We start from the raw sequence: 23,287 nt of genomic DNA, 5'->3' as shown, positions 1-23,287 counted from the left end.
CTATTGCACCAGAAATAAAAGGCTGTGATGGGAAAGGTTCTTCCTATACTTTTCTAACACAGGAAATACTTGGTTTAACAAAAACAAATGCAGCTAAACTATGCTGCCAGCAGTGTTTGTCCCTCAGTATCATCCCAGAGAGAAATAAAACAAATGGAAGAAAAGGCTCCAGCCCTGAATGCAACTAGGTGTGAGCACATGACCAACACTAGTGGCAACATTCCAGTATGACACTGTTGTCAGGAATTTTTTTTAAATCCAGATGTAAAAACGTTTTCCTCAAGATTTGGAATTGGCACAAACGTAATCCAGAGATTATCATTCATAGCAGCTTTTCCTTTCTTGTGCTTGGCTTTTCACACAAAGCACAGCAAACATGCAAAGAGCTACAACCAAGTTGCAACTAAGTGTTCCAGCTCAACATGTTGGGAGTGAAGAGGGAAGGGGGAGCCTCTTCTCTCTGCAGACACATGAGAGAACATGCCCTCTGTAGGGGAAGTTTGTGGGTCCCCCACAGCTGCAATCCAGCTCCCCACTTGGGGAAGCCAGAGCCAGGCTGGCCACTCACAATGGGAGTGAGCCTTCCTGGTCCCCTGCTTTGTCCATCCTCTCAGGAGGCAGGGTGAGTACAAAGGGTAGGAGGACACCCTTCACATCCAAGGGTGCTTTAAGAAGGTCTGTGTCAAAGGTGCCCTTGAGTCCACCATCTGCTTCCACCTCACCATCCTGTGCTAGGCTGAAGCGGAGAGTGCCGGTCCGGTTGACGCAGTAGATGGTGTTGCCTAAGGGAGCACAGCGAAAGGGCTGAATGGGTCCACCGCTGGGCCGCAGGCTGGCACACTGGCTCCAGCGTTTGGCCACTGTGTTGTACCGGAAAACCTCAACACCACCGCCAGTCCCCCCACCTGGGCCCTGCTCCCCACCACGGCTGCTGCTCACATCAAAGCGGTAAATGAAGCTCTTGAAGGCCACCATGTCAGCAGAGCGTCGGCGGCTGCTGTTGTAAGGGCACTCCTGCCACTCATCACGCTTAGGGTCATACTTGAGCAGGCGATAGAAGAGGGAGCCTCCTGAGACATAGATCTCCCCATTGCAAGTGGTGGCCTCGTGAGCCACAGCAAAGGCACCCTTGGGTAGGGGTGCCACAGGGCTCCAGCGATCAGCCCGTGGGTCATACCTCTCCACAGTGAAGAGGCATTCACCCCCCACAGCATAGATGTAACCGTCCAAGGCCAGAAGCTTAAGCTGTGAGCGGGCCTGAGCCAGTGGCCGTACCTGGCTCCAGGTGTCAGTGAGGGGATTGTAGCAGAAGACCTTGTCAGAAAGGCGGGCCCGGGGCTCGCCACCTGACACAATGCCCCCTGCTAGGAAGAGGTAGTTGTGGAGGACACACATGGCGCAGCCCTTGGCATTGGCCTCCTCCGGTAGGCGCGTCAGAACCCTCCACTCACCGCTGCCTTCCTGGTAGCAGTGGATGAGGGAGCTGTTCTCCTCCAGGGAGACCACAGAGGAGGGGCTCTGCGGCCGACTGCTCTCACGACTCTGTGGCCGGCTGCCGCCACCCGGTCTTTCGAAGGCATCGCTGACTTCGGCCACTAGCAAGCAGGGCCGGCCAGCTTCCATGCGCCGTTGAAGGATGAGGTCCCGCTCCGTGCCACTGAGGCGGCCATAAACACTGGGCTCCCGCAGCACCTCCAGGTAGTGGTCGCTCATGAAGCGGTAGGCAGCCTCACGCAGCTCCGCCAGCCGCTGTTTCTTGGCCAGGCAGAGAAGCTGATAGCAATTGTCGAGGCGAAGCTGGGCGCGCATAGCCTCCGCAGCACAGTGCAGGGCACAAGGCATCTGGAGGACGCGGGCACCGCTCACTACCTCAGCCAGGTTGTCGTGCCGCACCTCGCCCATGCGGGCCGTGTACACGTAGTCGATGAGAAGCCGCAGGGCCCCGTAGCTCACGCCCTTCACTCGCAGGACATCCCGAGAGGCACGGGCACGAAAGTAGTCACTCTTGGCTGCCAGCACCGACTTGTGCGCCCGGATGCGACGTCCCGATACCTCGATCACCAGGTCAGGTTCCTCCGCCGGCCGGTCCCGCGTCCCTACCGCCTCCTCATCCTCCTCCTCAGGCCGGCCGCCGGTGTTGTTGATCTCCCACTGGCTCTCCACCACCCGGCCGCCGTCAGCAGGCGGCTGCGGCTCGGCAGCAGCGGCGCTGAAACAGAGGGAGGAGCTGAAACCGCAGGGTGCAGCCGGGGTGGGTGGTGGCGGCGGCGGCGGGGCGTGGTGGCCGGCCCCGCTTTCCTCCTCCTCCGCCGCCGCGCCGCTGCCTTCCATGGAGCCGCGCTAGCTGCACCTCCGAGGCGCCGCGGCTCTGCCGAAGGCTCCAGGCCGCAGCGATGCGGCCATCACCTGCAGGGGAGACCGGAGAGCGGTCAGCTTCCCACACCCTGGCCCCGCTCCCCTCTGCTTCCTTCACTCCCAACGGCTTCACATCCAGAGCCGCCGCTCTCGCCGGCGGAGATGTCGCTGGTGGCCCGGGGCTACAACCCGAGCTTCTCCTTTCCCCACAGAACCCATCCGGCGGCTCTGCAGCCTCCCCCTGTCCGTCGTGTACCTGCACTAGCTTATCTCCCGAAAATCCGACCTCTCCCTGGTGAAGGGATCGCCCCTGAAAAGCAGTTCTAGTCTTCCTCTTGCTATGAAAAAATTCTAAGCAGTTTTTAGGCAGTGTCCTTTCTGTGACAGCTGATTCCTATGCTACGCTGGGCAATAAGGAAAAATGTCCCTTAAAAGCAGGTGCTTAGGGAGTACTATCAGAATCTCTTCACCTTGTGCAACTCTTTCAGTGGAAGGTGGTGGCTGTAGTCTATTCTGGACAGAGATTCCACACTAATCAAGTTTTCCTTTACATGACCTTCATGAAGGTTTCTTCATAGCACCACTCCTCATAAACATGCACCCTGTTCAAAAGAAAGTGTACAAAGTCCATTAGTTTAAAGGTGAGCATATTCTCAGTTCACTTATAAGTTTGAGTCTGTTAGAGTTATGTTTTTTCTAATAAGGTATCTATAGCATCAAAATGATCAGCACTCTGCCAATAGATTTAATATTGTTTACAATTATAGGATTTTTCTGTTCTGACAAAAAAAAAAAAAAAAAAGAAGGCAAACCGACATGTATATAACAGCATATGGAGCTGCAACGCACTAGTGAGAGGTACACCAGCCTTCAGAAGGACTGGTTCTGTCTAAAGACTGGTGTTCATAAACAGAGCAAACAAAAATCACAATAGATAATTAGAACATGAAGTTTCTTCTGGGAAAATGGCAGGCTGCAGGGCATGGCTGTAAGTAGGTTAGTCCCTGTCAGCACAATCACCACTCAGTTCTATCTTCATTTCACAAATGCAGTTTTTAAAATTTAACAAAGTGCTGATTTGTTTATGAATTTCCTAGGCTCAGTTTAAGTTTTGATGAATGATGCATGAAAATTGTGCAAATGTACTTAACTCCACTGAAGAAGTATCTGCAGCTCCAATTCTGTTTTTAAAGAGGTTATTAATTTTCATTAAAATCCCAGTTGGCAGTTTTTCAAAGTCCTCAAGGAATGCTCATTTCTATGTAAAATATACCTTGAGACTTCCTTTCAGCAGAGATGATTTATTTACCCTATGAAATTTAAATTGGGAAAATCTAACAGTTTTGATTTATTTTTTTTTAATGAAAACCTAATTGGTAGGTGACATTTTCTGGAAATTCCTGGCATGAACAAGAAACATAGAAGCTCATACTTGTGCAATCAAACTTCACTTCAGTAATAGCATCACTCTTCTCTTAGGAGTTTTTAGGTTGTGTGCGTGCCCTGTGAAGGACTTTCTACTGCATTTGCTCACATTCAGTGAGACAATAAATCAATACTGAGGTTTGATTTCTGGATATGTGAGACTTTGAGGTTATACCAAGTTTTCAACACTATTTGAAAACTCCACACTGGAATGAGTAGATTTCACAAACTTTGTCTTTTTCATCTGTGTGTTTAAAAATCTGGCACTTAGGAACTTGCTGTGACATTTTGTGAATTTTAGACAGCCGCAGTGGCAAACTCCCTGAGGTCCAAATGCAAACGCAGTAGGTTAGGCTTTGCTGACTTTTCTGCAGCTTTAACTAGATGAGGAGAAGTGCAGTGGTCTGTGTGCACTCTCTGTGTGTTTGTGTAAGATACACTGATTCGTTAACAACTTAAATTGGGCAGCTGCTGATCTGATTTTGTTTTTCACTGAGTCTTCACAGTACTGAATTTAACCATTTTTGATTCTGATTTATCATGATAAATCTACTTTCTGCTCCAGGACTTCCAGAACCCTGATGATCAGCTTTCTTCAAGAGCAGCTACTATAGCTGACACTGGCAAAATGACAAAGGTCAAATTGAGGTGGTTAGAAAAAAACACCTAAAATGTCAAGCTCTGATGCACAGTTACAGAAAGAAAACTACCAGTATAAAATTTGTAACATAAGTAACTGAAATATTTTGTCCCCTCTGTTCTTTCTTGGGCTGCATGCCCAATTACTCAACTCTTATCTTGCTACAGTTCTGGACAGCTCAGCCTCCTCAATCATACACATTAAAAGGGTGCTAATGAACTTCCCCCCACACCCTCACCAATATTATGATCTTTCCTGGAGCTAGACACACCTCACTTCTGAGACTGCTTCTCCTGTTCATGTTCCCCCTCTACAAGAAGGGATGAGTAGCTTCAGAGTTGCACGCTCTGTCTACTGCTTGATTTTGCAAGTGAAATTGTAAAGGAGTAAAAAAAAAAAAAAGAGTGCTACCAAAACTAAAAACTGTGGCTTACTAAGTGTGACAAGTCAAAACCAGCAATTGTCATGTCAATAATATCTGCTGAAATATATTTCCTCCATCATGCCTTGAAGGAAAACGACCAATTAGAATATTTATTTGTTAAAAACAGCATCCAGAAAAAGTAATCTTTTCAACTTCCTCAGTTAATGAAAATAAAAAGGATGAGATGTTATTGAAAAAGAAGCTGCCACCCACCACAGTCCTAATAAACTCCTGTATTAACATCCCCATGAGAAATCACAAGGAGGTGGAAGGGCTGATGGTACAGCTTGCTAATGGCAAACAGCAGAATTCCGAGGAAAATTCTGGTATATTTAAAGCTAACTGCCAAGAATATGTTGAAATTCATGCTGAATATAAGGAAGGAGGACTTGAATCAAAGTATCACATGCAATTTAGGCAACAATGAACTCTACAGGGAAGCTGAAGGTTTAGAAAAACTAAATGAAAGTTTGGAGGACTTTGTCAATGATAGAGCAATGACTGCTCCACCAATTTCAGCACCTTTGTCTAGCTGCAAATGAAAGATGCAGCTGAAAAAACAATTCAGAGAAGTTGTGGAACATTCCCGTTATTGAGCTTTACTGACTGATCTGAGTTAAAAGGTCATGAATTTAGTATAAAACAGGAAGAATCTGCAAGAGATTGATGGAAATACTGAATTTTTTCTTCATTCTTTTCTTAACTACAGCATCTGCTGTTCTGGTGACACAGCACATTCAAAATTTACAGTCACACAAGATACTCAATAGCTATGTTGATTCCAAAGGATCTGAGCTCCCAGCAACCTCATTTTGGTTTTAGCACTTTTTTCAAAGTTCACAAACAAGATAGGTACTGGAAAAGGAAACAAGCTGTTCGGAATACATGGCATCTCTGGACTGATGTCGCCTTTTATACTGGGGATTTTTAAGTCAGAAGCTGAAATATTTGGACTGAAACTGTTTTCATTATCATGGGGTTGGTCCAGGGATGATGTAATATTAATGGACAGAGGAATTGCCAACAAACACGAACTGTATTTACGGACTTGGCAATGACACACTCACAATATCCTGGAAGTGTGCCTCCAACCTCAGATGCTGTGAGACATTGCTCAAGTAACAGCACAGATAAGAAGGCAATAGCTTTTTCAGACAGAGGACCTGTAAGGAAGAGTTGCAGGTAAAGTTTCCTGGCACTGTATTCATTTGCCAGTTCTTCTGATAAAATCCAATTAACTGCTTGTTTTTCATTGTTCTCTTTCTTTTTATTTTCTGTGTGCAGCGCCAGCAGTCTTTGACCCAAACTGTTTCCTAGCAAGACCCACTTTCTCCAGGGAATATGCGCATGTGGGAGGAATTAGGTTACTGCTCTCCAGTTCACAAATGGAAACTGCTCTGACTCAGTTCCAGGGTAAATAAAAGCAGTGTTTTCCCTATCATAAGGAACTCTAATTTACATAAGCAGTCTACCTTTCCCAAGAGATGACTACACCAGTTCAGAACTGACAGAATGCTGTTCTGCTCCATCTGAGTCCAGGAAATGCTTTTGCAAAAACTTGTACTGCCAAATTTTACCCCAGTAGACTTCCCTTGGGATAGGGGCGTCATCTGATTGAGATGATTAAGGAGTCCAAAGAAGAGGATCATCAGAGAGAAAACATCCCTTGCATTTATTTTAAAAATTAGAAGATGACTATTACAACTGGCCAGTGTGAAGACATTCAACTCTCTGAAGAGCAGAGTCAAATGTAGAGACGTTTGCACTTTTATAAAAATAGTCTGTTACACTCCTGCTCTTTGAGCAGATCTGTGAAATTTGGGGGTGGGAGGAAGGGGAAGAGTGGGGCAGAATGGGCTTTTCATAGCTGAGGAAAACATCTGGAGAAGAGAGATACCATTTCTCTGAAACAGAAAGGCTTGCGGCACTTGAATTCTTGCATCCTATTAACAATTTAAACTCTAGATCTTAACCACTTGATTAACTTACTGCTTGTAAGAAAAAGAAGAAAAATAATTATTTCAATGACCTACCTCAAGAAAAAATGCAGAAAAACTGATTTTTTTCCTTTCCCTTTTAAAATTAGGAGTAATCAAAATCTGGGTTACAATAAAGTCCTAGTATCTTGCTCTGCCTACAGGATGTATGTCTTCTGTAGCATTGCAACCATACTCAAGTTGCCTGTGCAGCCTTCTTCTCACTTCTCAAGATGGTATCATTTTCTCACAACACATAATGGAAGTATGAGCATTTTTATCTTATAAATGCAAAATTTTCATACCATCACAAAGAAAAAGAAACATTTAAGAAAAGCAAGTTATGATTACAGACCACACAAGAAACATGTGAGCAGCAGTTCCTCGTCAGAAACTCAGAAAGGAAAGGCTGTGTGTGTCTTAGCAGGGAGGAAGTTATAATAAAAATATCAAATGCCTGATGAAATCGATATTACGGCTAGCAAATTTAAACTGAAAATACTAAACAGTTCTAAACAGTTGTCATGACCAGAAAAAAGGCTTCTTAATAGTGATATCCACAAACATTCTCTAAAAAAGAAACTACCTTTTTGAGTTCCTTCCAGATTAGATTCTTCAGAAAACAGGGAGGAGCAGTGTCTCTCAGGAGTTTTACACCAAAAAGGAAGTAACACTCTCACAAAAGCAAAGCTAGCAGAAGTTAAGTGCAAGTCCTCTCCAATATCCCTTAGAAAGAAAGTCTAACAAAACAAACAAAAAAACCCCACCCCAACCTCAAAAAAAAAAACCAGTCAGTAACAAGGTTTTGAGTGATTACACCACCTTTGGAGAAAACTCCAGGGCTGATAGACATCTTCATCACGGATGCACTCCAGATCTGAAGATGGCAATACCATACAGAGTTGTTCTAGATATGGCCTCATAATTACAGTTCTAGATACAAAGTGAGAGCAGTATCTCTGATATTCTGAAGTTTGGGTGCTTTCATCATATCTGGAGACAGCAAACACTACATCAGATGAAGAGTTGTACAAAGAACACCAATGCAGTACTACAGATAAAAGGATGAATGCAGCCCTTGAGTGTGTACACTGGGAAACAGGGAGCAACTGTAGGGAAAAGGTTACCTTTTACCCATAGTGTTAGTTTTAGTATCTTTAGCAGTCGTTAGATTTGCAGTGGAACATGGGTGGTTGGATGGGGGGCTTTACATTTTAGAAGTAGTATTTAAGAATCTGGGAGGACAGAGAAGAGTATCACATTATTTAAGAGCTATATTAAAACATTAAAGTGAGAGACTTGTCACCAGCACTATGCAAACAAACACAATCTTACCCTGTTTCCAGTGTATGCCAGTCTCAAGCCAACTCCCAAGCAAAAACGTGATACCCAGTGTAGGCACCACTTCGCAGCCACAATTCCATGGCTTTGGAGAGAAGGTGGCTTGTGTTAGTAGCTTTGAGAACAGGTAAAGCAAGACTTAGTCAGCCTGAGAAATGTAATGCTGACACTTCTTCAGGGCTTGGTATGTTTGCTCTGTGACTTGATGACTGTGCACAAGTGCAGGCACATGAAAATTCTGCATACTGATAGCCTTCTTAAGGTGGTGGAGAAAGCCCTAAATGAACTAAGGAGTGGAAGGGTAAACAAAGAAAAACATTCACGCTACTGAGGGAAACAAAACAAACAAAAAAGGACTACCACAGCATCTGGTGGATACTGCAAGTGTACATGAACTGATGAAGGAGTGAAGACCAGGCTCAAAAAAGGGAAATCTATTGAAGGTGACCAAATATTCACTAAACACTAAAACTGCAGCCAGCTTAGGAGGATCCTGAGCTGGAGAATGGTCAGAGTATTAATATTCAAAGATAAAGTAGCATCTCACGGGGAAACACACATCTTTTTTTGTTTTTTACTCTGCAACACACTTCTTTCAACCATGGATTACAGTCCATTTGGGTGGCAGGATGCTGGACTAGATGGAACATGTGATCTGACATGGAAAGATCCTTATTTGTTTGTGATAAAAGAGACCAGGAGTGTGTGTCTTGCTGGAAGGCACTTAGGAATTCAAGAGGAATGAAATTTGACAGGAGCAAACTAGTTGATGTAACGATCATTTCTGACTTTACATTCTGGAAAATGGAACATACCAGCAGTACTGACATCAAGCAAAGCATCAGCTTACGATGATTAAAAGCCTCATTTGAGTATTAGCGTGGTTAACTGCTGTAGTGTTGATTGCAGAAATGCTTTTCAGCGTTAAACTGTGTTGTTGACAAATAAATAATTGAAAACACAGTCAAAGTCTCCAAGAACACTTTGGCAATGTTGATATTAATAAAGGAGACTCTCCACTGAGAAGCCGAGTCAAGCAAACCAGGACATTTCCTCAGACAGATTTTTGAAAATATGAGTCAAGCTCAGTTCTGCATTGCAGAAGATTTAATCCCTATGACTGTACTGCATTCTTGCAACACACCTGCTAGATACTGCATTTAACACAGAAGATGGGCCAATGTAGTTGGAAGAAATTAAATTCTTTGCCTTAAGATAAAATTGGATTTTGCTTTAAATATCATTATGGAAAGGGCATACGGATCAAAAAGCAAAACACCAAAAAGCTGCCAAAGTATGTCACCATTATGCTTGAGAAAAATAGAGTTTGAAAAGTAACAATAAACTTCAAAGGAATGCCAACAAAGTCCCATTCTTCTGAGACTTATAACTAGGAAAAGAAAGTAAGAGGAAAACCTGTAGAGAACACATCTTTTCCCAGACAAACTCTAAATCAGGTACTAAATGAGAAAAAAAGGCCCACTTTTAAAGATTGAAAAGGCTTATTGATATCTTGATGAATTAAGTAAGCAATGTTTAGAAAGGCAGAGATCCTTCAGATACACAATGAATGGCACACGTCATTTTTTTCAGATCTGTTTCTTTGCCCAGATGCTTTTTTCAAACTCAAAGTTTACAGTCAGTCTTACCACAGCTAAAAAACACACATCTAGTTAAGACTTACAAAACAGTTCCAGATTTCTGCAGACATCATCTCTAGACAGACTTCAGGCTGGATTCAAAGATGGGGAGATGTGCCACAATGCTAAACATGGCAAAGGCTGACTTCGAGGGTAGTTTTATCTGGCAGATGGCAATGCAACAGTGATATAACATCTAAAGCAGATGAGGTAGTAAACAACCTTCTAGCATGACAACCTGATTTGAAGAGAGGAAAAGAATCAGCTTGCACAGACGTCTCTCTGCCATGGCAGAAGTGCTCCTGGTATGAGTTTGCTCTTAGGCCTGTAACTGTGAACTATTACATAACTCATGGGAGTCTGATTTCTTTTATATTTCATGAAAACCAGGTTAAGGTGGAGAGACATGGGACAAGCCTGAGGCCATATTCCTATACAGAACTGATCTGTGGGTGGGATGCACCTCCCAGTTTTCCTTCAAGGGCAGACATGGATGTTGTGTGTCTGAGCTGTTCACTATTGCCAATCTACCTGTAGCCAGCTCCTGGAATGAAATCTGGAACATATGGAAAGGCTCTGTACCCACACACATCGTGTAGGTTAGATGCCAATTGATACAGAGCCTCAAAAACCAGCACATGAATGCTATCAAGGGCTAGCCAGGAGAAAAATACAAAATACTATAGTGATGAAGTACTTGTGCCATCAAGAGGTGACAGTTCTTGCTTTGGGTACCTTAGCCCAGAATCCTCTACAAAATAAATCTCGATTCCTTTCAATAGCAATACCGACTTGATGCTACTTTGATTTTCTCTATGCTTTTTATGGCTAGAGCTCTGACCAAGCCCCAAGAGAAACTGATACTGCTCCTTCCTTTGCCTGACAAGATTAAAACCTCCAAATGTCAACTGAGTGCCCAGATCATAAAGGCTATGAGAGAAGGGTTACTCTACCTCACATTAAAGCTGTATTACTTTTCATAGAAACTATAAAAAAATGTTATTGGGGAGGAGGGGTGAAGACAAATCCTGTGCTCTGTTCCCTGACGAAAATGAACTTTCTGTACTTATTTCCATTGCCTTTGGTGGGGCAAGACTCATTTATACTGCCTGAAGATTCAAGCCATCTCAGCTTATGCTAGGCCTGAAAAACACTTTTGCTGCCGTCAAAGGAGAAACATATAGTAGAGTCATAGGTAAATTCATGGCAAGACCTTACTATCAGAAATACCTGCAGGCCCTCAGCACAGATTTCACCAAGCAGTAGGAATGGTTTTAGCCGCAACTACGTAAACATGAGGCTTCTCCAAATAGTCAGTGGAACTGAACAAGGGAAGACAAGAAAATGGAGTGCAATGAATGATGTTTACATTAATGGAAGGTAACAGTTGTTGGTCATTTTGAGACAGAAATAAAGTAAGTTTCCATTAAAATACTTCCATGGCCTGACACTTGCTGAGCTGGATGCATAACATTTTTTTACTATAATGTCAATTTCATATGCTGAGCTGGGGTGTTCAGGCAAAGGCTTTCTGGCTGCATTGATTTCTCTGACTATACTCAGCTTTTAAGTTTAGAATCTGGTATAAGCAATTCAGTATCACACAATAATTTGTATTTTTCATTTAACAGGGCAGACAGGTGACAGTTAGGATGCCTGAAGGGCCAGAAAAGGCTGCCTGGTTATCTAATCTTATTCCTGTAAGAACAGACCAAAGAATTTTACTTCTGTACCAAGCCAATAATGTCTAGCTGAATCAAGTCAAAGCACTGCTCTGTTCAAATCATTGGTTTCACATCTCTATGGTTTCTCTGTTTTGTCCAATGACCTTGGTGGAAAACCAGATGTCAAATGCATCATCCTGGATATCAGGAAGAAATATACATGCTGCTTTTCACTTTGGACTTTACTTTTTGTCTTCTATGAGTTTTTATCTGCTGACTTGCAGCACTGTCTTTTCCCAAATGATCCATGCTTTTTCTCAAGAGACATGCGGACTGGCAGCACAATCATGAAGGGTGATGATGATCACAGCTACCTCAGGACTGTCCCATCTGCTTTTGGACTTCCTAACACAGAGCAGAAGTAGTAATTGTAGTATGACTGCCTAACTTATGACTCAAACATGTCATTTTCAAGTGCTTGTTAATGCATGCAGCTAAATTTGTATCATGTGTGGCAGTCATGGTGCTCTTCTGGCATCTATTAAGCAGCAGTCTGGGCAGCGTTAAACAGTCAGGACCAGGGAAAAAAACCTAAGACCTTCAAATCAGGATGTGACGCAGAAAGAACTTTGGTCTTATGGTTATGATTTGGGAGTATTGAGAAGCAGCACAGATTCAGGGGTCCTGGTTTGTGGTTCTTGACCATTTTAAGATTTTGATGTTTCAATCCTAAGTCTAAAGTTTCATTGCTTCTGAGAAGTGAGAGATTTTAGATACATAACATCTCCTCAAAGGATGCTTTTCAGCCACTGTACTATGAGAAGTGCCTGATTTTGGGGATGCAACAGAAATATGTATTTCCCTGTAAGGCTGCAAAATGTCTGGGCTGGATACTGTCCATACAGCATAATAGATCCTTGCAACCGTTGCCCATCATAAAGGCCTTCTGGTCTTCTGTCACAGAGTATAAGTGGTATAGACGTCACACTGACCAATGAGAAGTGGCACCAGTGACTTTTATCATACAAATGCACAGGAATGGTCTTTGCCCTCCTTTTCCTATGTCACAGTGTAAAACTTCTTGGGACACATGGCACTGATTAACTCCAAAGCTCACAAAGCAATATACTCCAATGACCTTTACTGTTTCTGCATCTGCTGTGAAAACCAAACTCCTTCAGGACTCTATTATTAGTTGCTGTTAAACAATACATTGTCTGTGTATTGTCCACTTCCATGTCTTTGGAGAGAATGAGGATTGTGCTAGTAGTCTGTAGCTAGAAACTTCCACCTAAGTTTCACTGAGATTTTAAATAAAGCCAGGGTCTGCAACATTTTAAATCCCACCCCTGTTGTAGTCAAGAGAAAATTCCCTTAACTTCAGGAGCATCTGGGTTTCCTACAGTGTACATACAAATATGTATCATAGTTTTTTTCAACTCAGGCAATGTGGGGACCTGCAGTAAAGGAGAGATGAAAGCAAGCTACAAGATAGAAGAGCTCTCCCATGATGAAATTCATTTTTGACTGACAGAATCAGAACATTTGTTGCTCAAACGCCATTCCTATAGCAAAGGGTTGGCTTTTGCTTCTTACTGTCTAACACTTGAAAATATGGGTTGTAGAAATAACAGTTTATCCCCAAAGCTTAAGGCCTGTTCTTCCCATCTACTTACAGGAAAGGAAGACAGAAAAGCAGAACTGTTTCCAAGGGAAAAAAAATTGCAGATCCCTGACAGGTTGATAGTCTGAAATGATTCAGAAGTCCAGGAGCCTTCCAGTAGATAAGAGATTCACATGCAAAGCTTACTCTGATCCTTAAATACTCCTGGAGGAATCAGTGCCCAGAAAAACAACAAACATCTTGTGCTAATCTGTGAATGTGTTACGTATAAAATAACTTAATAATTAATGCAAATCATGTTGTGACAGACAACGTAACAGCATGGAAGCTGCTTGTCCAACTTACGTGGATTTGTATGAAAAGGTTGTGGTTTCTGGCATGTTTTCGAGTGCACTAAAAAAGGCTGTCAACCCATCAGTTTTAGCCAGAGGCACAGCAATGGCAGCTTGTGAAACATTGTACTGGTTTTAGGGCTATGCCTTTAAAAGCACCTGAAAAGCATTTGTGACACATCTTTGCTCTCTCTCTGACACACTGCAAAGTCTGTAGAACTACTGGATGTTTTTTTATCTCATTTTGCATTAAACAAACTGACTTAAGCAATCATGACTTCCTGCCATCCTCACTGGTGAGGTATAAGAAAGCGGAAAGTACCAAATATGCAGTGTAGAACAAAGGACCTAGCAAACTCTTTTTTGCATTAACACTTAATCACCCATATACAACATTGCCCCAACCTTGTAATTCTTTCAAAGCCAAAAGTGCTGGGAGCATTTTAAGATGAGGACAGAAAAAAAGCTACAGAATTGTCAAGTCTGTCTAAGGAAAACATAGCATGTATGGGCCCAGTCCTGAGGAGTTACATGCAGATTTAAATGCTCTGGTCACAGGGATAGCCACACTCATAATGCCAACACGTACATACATAAACCAAGTAGTTGGTTGAATTAACCACAGGAGGAAAGCAAAATCTCTATCTACTCATTGTATTGTCATGTGGTTACAAGCACTGGCACAAGAAAGTGGGCATGAACATATGGCTCAGGCTAGGGAAAGTGCAGAGCCCCTTCCCTCTCTGTGACAGCTCAGTCACAGATCAGGTTAAACTGGCTGTCAAATCCTGAACTGCTATAAAGTAATTCTTCTCCCGTGAAAGGAACTAATCATGCCTGTTCTCTGACAAAACAACACTGAGACCAAAAATGAAGCAGAAAGAACAGATGAGAACGATTCCATTGAAGAGCAAAACAGCAGACATAAAAACATCATGTCCGAATAGGGCACACAATGAAAACAAGATAATTTTTAAAATGGGTATTTCTAAGGATAAGAAATGATATAAAATCACTTCTCAGCTTCTGTTTACAGGAAATAAATGGCCTCCTAACTGCAATGCTGCTGAATCTCAGTAGCAAAATCCCTGCAAATTGCATATAGGATCTCACAAGACAAAAGAGATGGGAAAAAAAAAGTTTAAGTCTACTTTAAAAGAAGTTGCAGGATTTCCTTTCATGTTTTATTATACCCTTCTTTAGCAGGCAGCTGCCCCTAATATCCTCTTTCAACAGGATACTACAGGATGCTGAAACCCCTGGTAAATAGGATCTGGATCCAGTCATCTAACTACATTACTGTCTCTACGGTAACCTAGGCAAGCCCTAAATACTACAATCCTTCTTTACTATAGTAAAGCCGGTTAATGGCTTTCATTGAATGGTCCTGCCAAATAATGGTGCACTAATATCTATTGACATTTCAAATCTGTCCACCTGTTTGGACTGTTTGTCACAGTGAAAAGTAATGCAAGCAAAGCATTTGTGTAAGAAAGGAAGCTATAAAGGATTTCAGCCTTTTGATATTATCAAGGTGCCATCCTGCAAATTCCAGTTCCTCTTAGTAGTGCCCCATTGACTTCAGTGCCACTACTGACAGGAGTCAATCCCTGCAGAGTTTGGGCAGTGCGGGGGCAGTTGGGCAGGCAAGGAACCAGTCCTTGGCTCTTTGGCAGGTTCTCATCAGACAGTGCCATTAGCACTGAATAACTAGAGGACCCCATTGGCATGCACTGGATGTCCTAATTAGAGTGAATAAGTGCTGTCTGATGGGCCCAGAGAAGAGGAGAATGCAGAACAGGCAAGATGGGGCAGAGTTAAACTGCAAGCATATATTTCTCTGTCAATACTAGTGACAATTTATTGTTTTCCATAAATATTCCATTTAATTCTATTTTGGGATACAGATGGTTAAGTCCCTGAAAATGGAGAAGTCTTTAGCTTCTCAGATTATATAAAAGGATTGCTCTCTTTTATTGCTATTCTATTTTTAATTGCCATTCTATTTTTTATTGCCCTACCTTTTTTTTTTTCTCCTTGATTTTTGTTCCAGTTTTCCATTGTTCCATTTAATTGCTGTGGCAAAGCTTTACAGAATATTATTTCTAGAGGGTTTTATTTTCCCTTAATGGGTGAAAAAAAGTTTGCTATACGACTTCATACTATCAATTATATATGATTTAATACTATCATTTTCTGCACTAAGTATAAGTTTGGGGTTGGGAGCTAGCTTTTTGTTGCTTTAAAGGACCAAACATAAAAATTTACTAGTTTCAGACAAATGGAATTCAGTAGGACTTTTCTTTAGTAATCTTCCACCCTGCAAAACCGTGCACCCAAGGTCTGCACCACTCCTCTGCTTTTACTAGGATGGGGAAGCAGACCATGAAGAATTTTTAGCGGGAAACAATCTCTTGCTGTTACACATCCCTAAACGTTAGTGCAAAGAAGCAATTTAGATTTCTAATAGATCACTAGAATTTAAAATAAATAAATAAATACGCAGGCATCAGGTTTGGCTCCTCTGCGACATACGGAGATAATCCTGGCCTCCCTCCTGCCTGGGAGCGGTGGATTAAGGACGACTGAGGGAAAAGCTCGATTAAACCTGACAGTGCGCCAACCCGCCCCCACCCCTCCGGCTGCCGTGGCTTCGTGTCGCGGTTTTCTACCTCAGCTATGGGCAGATACCGGCACCAACCCCTCACGGAGGCGCGGCGGTGGCGGGTCGGGAGGGGCATCGGGCACGTCCCGGGTATGGGGCCTCTGCCCCGACCCCAGGACGTGCCCAACTGCTTACCCGACCCGCCGCCGCGCTGCCTTTCCACTCCCCTCCCGGCCGGGCTTACCTTTCAGTGACGGCCAGCGAGCCCTGCGTCGCTCTGCGGAAGCTCTCGCCGCCTTACCCACCGGAGCGGGGGCTGGCGGGGGAGAGCTGGGAAAGAGAAGCGGGGAGGGAGCGGCGGTGCGATGCCAGGCGATGCAAATGGCTGAAAGGCAGGGGCTGGGCTGGCGGAGGGGGGCCGGGCGGCCGCGCTCAGCCCCTTTGTTCGCCTGACACATTCACACACGGAGGGAGGGAAGAAGGGGGGAGACGGGCACAGACCTGTTGCTCGCTGCGGTTCTTGGTGAGGGACAGCCGCTGAGGTGGGAAGCAGTGACTCCGCTCTGGGCAAGCTGTCTGCGCTCCCCCGGTGGAGTGGGGTTTGGTGGCCCGGGTAGGGAAGACAGTGGAACGGCCCCACCTGCCCGCGCACAGGAGAAACTCCTACTTGGTGGAGCCGGGCGGGGAAACGGCGTGGGGGAGGCCGTCCCTGAGGTAACCGGGGCGGCGGTGCCGCCGCTCACCGGCGAGAGGCAGGGTCGGTGGGGTTTGCTGTCCAAGCAGCCTGGTAGACACGGCTGGGGTCGGAGCTCCCGGACTGGAGCCCTGGCTGACCGCCGCCTTTCGGGGATAGCCTTTCCGCCTCCGCGGCCGGGCCGTTCGCCGGCACTCATCGCGATCGCTGCAGGAAGCGATGGGGTGCGTTTCCAGCCGGGATTTTTCCGAGAGAGGAAGGAGGAGGTGGAGGCCAGGTGGTTTCTGTTTGACTGCAGTTTGGGGGCCTGGGTCTCGTTGTGTCCCGTTCGTGAAAGCTGAGGGTTTTATCAGGATTCCCAGAATTACACCCATTTCCCAGCTTCTTGAAAAAACCCTAATGCTGCTTAGTTGTACCCTGGGTCTTCCTCCTGATGGTACTGACCGAGCTCGGGCTGCATTCTACCAAGACAGCAGACAAACACGGTCCTGTCTCAAGCCTTTGTAAACCATTGGTGGTGCCTGGGTATATATTGTCATTGCAACATAGAGTTTTCCTATAACATTGCTCTCTCAAAACATTATTCACATCTGCAGCTTTTCTCTTTTCCCCTCTTTCCACTGACTCCAGCATCCTGTCAGACGGGTTCTCCTGCAGCTACCCAGCAGGTGACTCCTGCCCCTGAGAAACACTCCTGAGCAAACATGCAAAGCTACTCCTGTCTCTCAAATTAAGAGGACAATTAATTTCTTCTGTGCTGGCAGTGTAAACATTGCAGCTGTATGTTCTTCCAGCTTCATGGAGGTGACGATTGAACACGGGTTGGTGTCTTCTCATTCATTTTGTCCCATTTCTCCTACTTTTTGACTTTGGTTTTGCTAAAACTCTTAGGTGTTGAGTTAGCCCATAATACACTGAAGTGCTTGCAGGAAGTGCTGGGGAAGTATAACCCCTTGAAACCCTTGGCTCCGTTCATGCTGTGCACTGAAGTAAGTGCAGTGCTTAACTAGAAAGCTGGCTTTCAATCTGAGGTCATGTCTCATTACTGGTGAGAGAGACCAGGTTGCTTCTTGGTGCCGTAAGATAAATAAGTAATAATCATATGATGTGTCAGAGGTCTTAGAATAACTGGAAACCAAAGATGGGGCTTTAACACAATTGCAAATTTACCACTGCCTCTTGATTTGGGGGGACAATCATTGCATGACTGGAGTGTTAGCTTTGTTAAGTGATTTTATTCCTAGCGAGCTGGCAGAAGTTTCTGTGCAATACAACAGATCCATTAAAGCCTGTCAGAAATAACTCTTCTCTCCTGACATCAGGAACTAATCTTCCTTCTGTTTCCTATTACTTTAAATCCTATATGTTTCAGGGGGACACTGAAATTAGGCAAGTGATACAGGTCTGGGAAATTATTTTAACTTTAAGGACCCCCTTATTTTAGTCTTCTGTGGAGGATCATCTCCCTTTTAGGTGTCTGAGTTCTGTCCACACTGATGAGAGTTATGTGGCTGTGAGCACATAACTCAGTAGCATATCTGAGTTCATTTGAGATTGTTCTGACTTGTACTTTCTGAATACAAGATGATTTTAAGCACTACTGGATATTCTTAGCTTCTCTTCAGGTTAACTATCATTTCACATTCCAGTCTGTGACTACACAGAAGTGTCTGTGCCATAGTTTCTGAAGATAACTGAAAATCAGTGGTAGGTAGTATTGTGTGTTTATGGGCCGTATTTGCCTTCATGGCTGGACTCAGCAAAAGACCTAAACACAATCCAAGCTTTCTACCATGAGCAGTCAGGCAGCACGAGTCTGTCAGAGACTTTTTTTTGTGTGTGAGGTTTTTTTTTTTGTTTTTTTGTTTTTTAATTTGTTTGTTTGGTTTTCTGGTCCCCCATGCACCTTTGTCATCAAACCTTTAAGTGAAAACAGATAGAAAGGAGAGTTCCTGATCTCTCATCACAAGTTTTGCAAAATACTGCTGCTACATGAATCACAGATTGTGAAAATCTCCAAGGAGAACAAGGCTGCCTGTCAATTAGCCTTTTAGTTTTCAGTAGAACTGGAGATGATGCTAAAATCTGGAACACCCATCATCTCAGTTCCAGTTGCTTAATTTGCCTACTTAACTTGAGTTCCCTGAAGCTCCACTTATAATTAATGTACAGGAATAACCATGTCTTGGGGGCAATTTTTTTCACCTACCTTAGACATCTTATCTTAGGATGTGATGAATCATCCTTAGGTATTCCTTGGTTCTCTTCATTAGCTGTAAAGTCAGACAGTACAGCTGTAGACAATTAAATTTTAAAGACCTAAATTACATGAGACAAATCATCATCCCAGTGCAGAAAAGACCCTGTCCTTAAGAAATCATACAGCTTATATGATACATAATAGCAGCCTCCCAGAAACCTGAAGGGGGTCTACAGGAAGCATGGGGAGAGACTGTTTACAAAAGGCCTGTGGTGACAGGACAAGGGGCAATGGCTTCAAACTAGAGAAGAGCAGATCTAGATTGGATATCAGGAACACGTTCTTCACTATGAGGGTGATGGAACACTGGAACAGGTTGCCCAGGGAGGTGGTTGAGGCCCTGAAGACATTCAAGGTAAGGCTCGACGAGGTCCTGGGCAGCCTGGTCTAGTTGGGGATGTCCCTGCTGACTGCAGGGAGGTGACTAGATGACCTTTGGAGGTCCTTTCCAGCCTGGACCATTCTATGTTAATTTGGTGCCTATCATGCATTTTTGTAGCCCAGCCAACACTGCAAATATTCAGAGGGACAATTGCTTTTAACTGCTGCTCCTGGCCATCAGGAGCTGCTGAGATACCTGTGTTCTTCTAGGGGCGATTAGCCTGGAGCAACAACGGTAGAGTTGCTCCTGTGAACACAGTAAGGCAAGTAAAAGCAGAAGGGAAGTGTCTACTCTGCTCTGTCCCAAAAACCTTAGCTAGTTCCTGCCCAGTCACATACAACAGACTTCCCTTCTGGACATAGAGCCCATCCCCTCTGTCTCTCACATGCCAGCAGTAGTGCTCTATAACAAAAAGGGAATACATTTTGGAACAAAATAATTTTATCAGATATTTCTCTGGTAAAAATATAAAAAAATAAATCCAGATGAAAAAAATACTAATAAGAAGCTTTCTTCATCTTATACACCTCCCTGACTTTTTAATCCACACCATCAGAAACAGAATTTCATTTTTTAATTTGAAGAACTGCCTCTAGTGCAGAAACAGACAATAGACCTGAGTGCAATTCTCATGATAGGATCACTGAATGGCATCGTGATATAGAGAGTTGAACATCGGCTTACTGCTTATCAGGGCCCTGTTTTTTAATGGGAGAAGTGCTGCATTCCTTTTGCTTTCTCCCATTTGCTATATGTGATTGCCAACTCTGAGGCTGTCATGCAGGAGTAAAATTAGCCAGGAGATGACCTAAAAAAAAAAAAAGAATCATCCTAGTCTCAGGAGGATTGATTCTTGGCCAGTGAAGCTACAGAATTTCTAATTTAAGGAGGTTGGGAATCGCTTAACAAAAATCATTATTTCACCCAGATGAAATAATCTATATCCTGTGGACCACGGGGCTTTAAACCTTTCTAGATAATGGGCTCCAAGTGTAGCTCACACAAGTGCACACAGGTTGGCTTTCCCAAGTAAGCAAGGTAGAATCCTGCAGGTCGTGTACTCATGGTAGAGTACCACATCTCTGGTACCAGAGATCTGGTTTGTGGCCAGAAGCCAAAATGTCAAAACAAACAGAAAAGAAAATCTGACTCCTTTTTGCTCACCCTGTATTTGACAACTGAATGCTCCTGTGTGAAATGCTTCTTGATATTGCAACAGAGCAGCCTAAAGGATTGGCTTCATGCTATTGCTGACACAGACAAAAATGCTTATTACATTTCTGCTGAGCAGTCAAGGATGCCTAAATACACTATTTGAAGTACAAAAAGCACACATGCTGTAGGCATGTTACACAGGATATGTTGCATATGCCTGATCCTGACCCAAGCTGACCTGCCTTTGTGCATTAGTTTTCAGACATCCTTGTGACACACCCAAACAGCAGAACTGAAAGAAAAGGGCTGGTTGCACTGGGAGGGTTATCAGTTTGTAGTGGTAGAATGGTAACGATCATGAAGATTTCTTCAGTGTTGGATTGCATATTTCTGTGCATTGCAGATAACCAATATTGGCTTTAAGAAACAAACAAACAAACAAAACCCACAAACCACAAACCCAGCATAACAAAGAGACTGTAGTAGGGCAGACTTTTATCACTGGAAACAATGTTCTGAACAGGTAGAACAGCTTTTAACAAGGCTGAAAACATTCCATAAGGTTGAGAGATGGGGAACACACAGCACTTACTTACACAAACAATTAATAAAATGTGCCTGTCATCTATTAATTCATTAAAAAGAAAAAAAAAAAATCTCCCCCAAAATGGAAAAAAGAGAGTGAAAGCTTACCCTTCCTCTTTACACTGCTCTGGAGATTATCTAGGCAACATTTCTTCTCAGCCACGGATTGTCCCACCACCTGTCTTAACACACATCTGTGACTGTACAGCACTTGTGAGCAAAACACCTCATGGTCAGTACATTTTCCCCCAAAGAGCTGTCATAGCAATGAAATGGCACGAAGTATAGATACAGACTACAGCCAGCTTTGCTTGCCCAGAGCGTAGAGTTTGCACAGGGAACGGACTAACACATGGATCCCACCTGATACAGCCTCAGGATGTGTGTCAGTAGCGTCAGAAGTACTTTTGAGTTCAGCACTGCAGATGCAGCTTAAGTTAACTGATGGTTTCAGTTGCTTGTGATTGGGATTAAGGACATCACAGACTGCTCTGAGCTACGCTGGAGAAAAGTTGTACTTCCAAATACTGGCTGAACTGGGGGTAATCCTCCTTGTTAGTGCACAGTCTGTACTGCTGCCCAGCTCTGCTGAAAAAAAAAAAACAACAACCATCAACAATCAAACAAACAACAAAAACCCCTGCTTTAAGAAGGGAATGTTCTGCAACTTGAAATGCACACAGAAAGACCAGAAAAGGCCACAGGAAACAACTTTAACAATTTGCTTTTGAAGGTGTGAGGTAATAAATTTTTTTGTGCCAACATTCAAACCAACTCTGATGCTCAAGGTGAAATCCATGTGATTCCTTTCCAATGTGGAATAATAAGAAGCAAAAATGAAAATTCTGTAACGGTAGCTAAGCTGTATCCGGTTTCTTGAATTTTAAACCTTTATCTGCATTTATGCATGTAACTATACATATTTTACTGGAAACTGGGTACTTCAGTGCTTAAGAAAACTCTGCTGGAGGCTCAGCTCAATCTTTTTATGTCAAAATACTCCTTACAGCAGCTTTCTAGTGAATTCTTACAATTATTTCATCTACCCCAAGGTGTGTCATTTTCATCTTAGGTGTTCTGGCTCATCTTCCAGGTTGGGACACACATTAATGATGACCATGATTATCTCTGGAGTATAACAATATACACAACAGGAGAACTTGCAGTTCTGCTGCCAAGGCTTGTTTTGCCAGAGGGAAACAAATTCCCTTTGAACACTTTTGAAGGTTGTGCTGTGGTTTATGGAACTTGGCCAAAGCACTTGGAGTGCTTTTGGTCATACCATGGAGTTACATGGTAAATCTTCATTTGCCTAGGAAATTTTCAGAGCCTTTCATCTGAAGCTGTTTCAGCGTTGCTATTTTTGTTCTTTGTTTCCCCCACTGTGGTAGCTGGACGTGCCTTTAAGGAAAGTGCTGTGATCAAGTAAGCACAAGTACAAGGCAGCAGCATATCAACTAATTCTGAAAAATCTTGAGATAGATTGCTCAAATCAAAGTGCAGATAGAGCTAGCAGTGGGCATTCTGCTCCCATTTGTGAGGGAACAGGATGTAGATTCTACATACAGCTATAAAACCCCTAAATCATAAAGGTGAGAGACGTAAACCACAATTTTGAGCTGAGGCCTGGTGCAAACAGCTGATGAACCATCATAGACTAACAATGAGACTCCATGTAGTTAATCAGTCCCCAGAGTAAACCAGCAAAGCTGCCTGGTCAGTGGTGTCTGATGGGAGCAGCCCAGGCCAGACTCCATCCCAGAGAACCAACTACTGACAGGTCAGTGCTCAGGTTGTCACCCCAGTCCTGGCGCATCTGTGAGCACAGGCAGTTTCAATAACCACGTGTACAGGATGCCTGCGAGTACGCAGTCTCAAGGGCTAATCATGGGTTTAGAAAGCAGCAATAGCTTTAATCTGAGTGCTTTTACAGCAGGCAAACGCTTTTCAAATCGGCTTCTTCCTAGATGCCTTCTTAACAGGACTATGATTATGTGAAGTATTACTATAAACATATGCAAAGCAATCTAAAAATACTGTATCAGCTCCATGGTGTCACTCACTGCAGCACAGATTAATCTTATAGAACCCTCCATTTTTGTTGCACCTGTCAAACCACAGATTTTTCTCGCTCCCAAATGCATTTTACAAAACCTGATTTGTCTTTATGCAGTTAGAAAATTAA

General features: G+C 43.6%; 1 protein-coding gene across 1 annotated transcript; it reads right to left on the bottom strand.

The window, feature by feature from the left end:
• Positions 1-564: 564 nt before the first annotated feature.
• KBTBD11 (kelch repeat and BTB domain containing 11) lies at positions 565-2,331 on the bottom strand. The gene has a single exon (XM_054383821.1). It carries the CDS (start codon positions 2,329-2,331, stop codon positions 565-567), a length of 1,767 nt encoding a protein of 588 aa, XP_054239796.1.
• Between the last annotated feature and the right edge of the window lie 20,956 nt (positions 2,332-23,287).

Source organism: Indicator indicator, chromosome 9, assembly GCF_027791375.1.
Source record: "Indicator indicator isolate 239-I01 chromosome 9, UM_Iind_1.1, whole genome shotgun sequence".
Lineage (NCBI taxonomy): Eukaryota > Metazoa > Chordata > Aves > Piciformes > Indicatoridae > Indicator > Indicator indicator.
This window is presented reverse-complemented; position numbering and strand designations above follow the sequence as displayed.

Bases quoted from the DNA above. Each gene is read 5' to 3' on its own strand.
- KBTBD11 (XM_054383821.1), bottom strand. From the start codon at position 2,331: ATGGAAGGCAGCGGCGCGGCGGCGGAGGAGGAGGAAAGCGGGGCCGGC.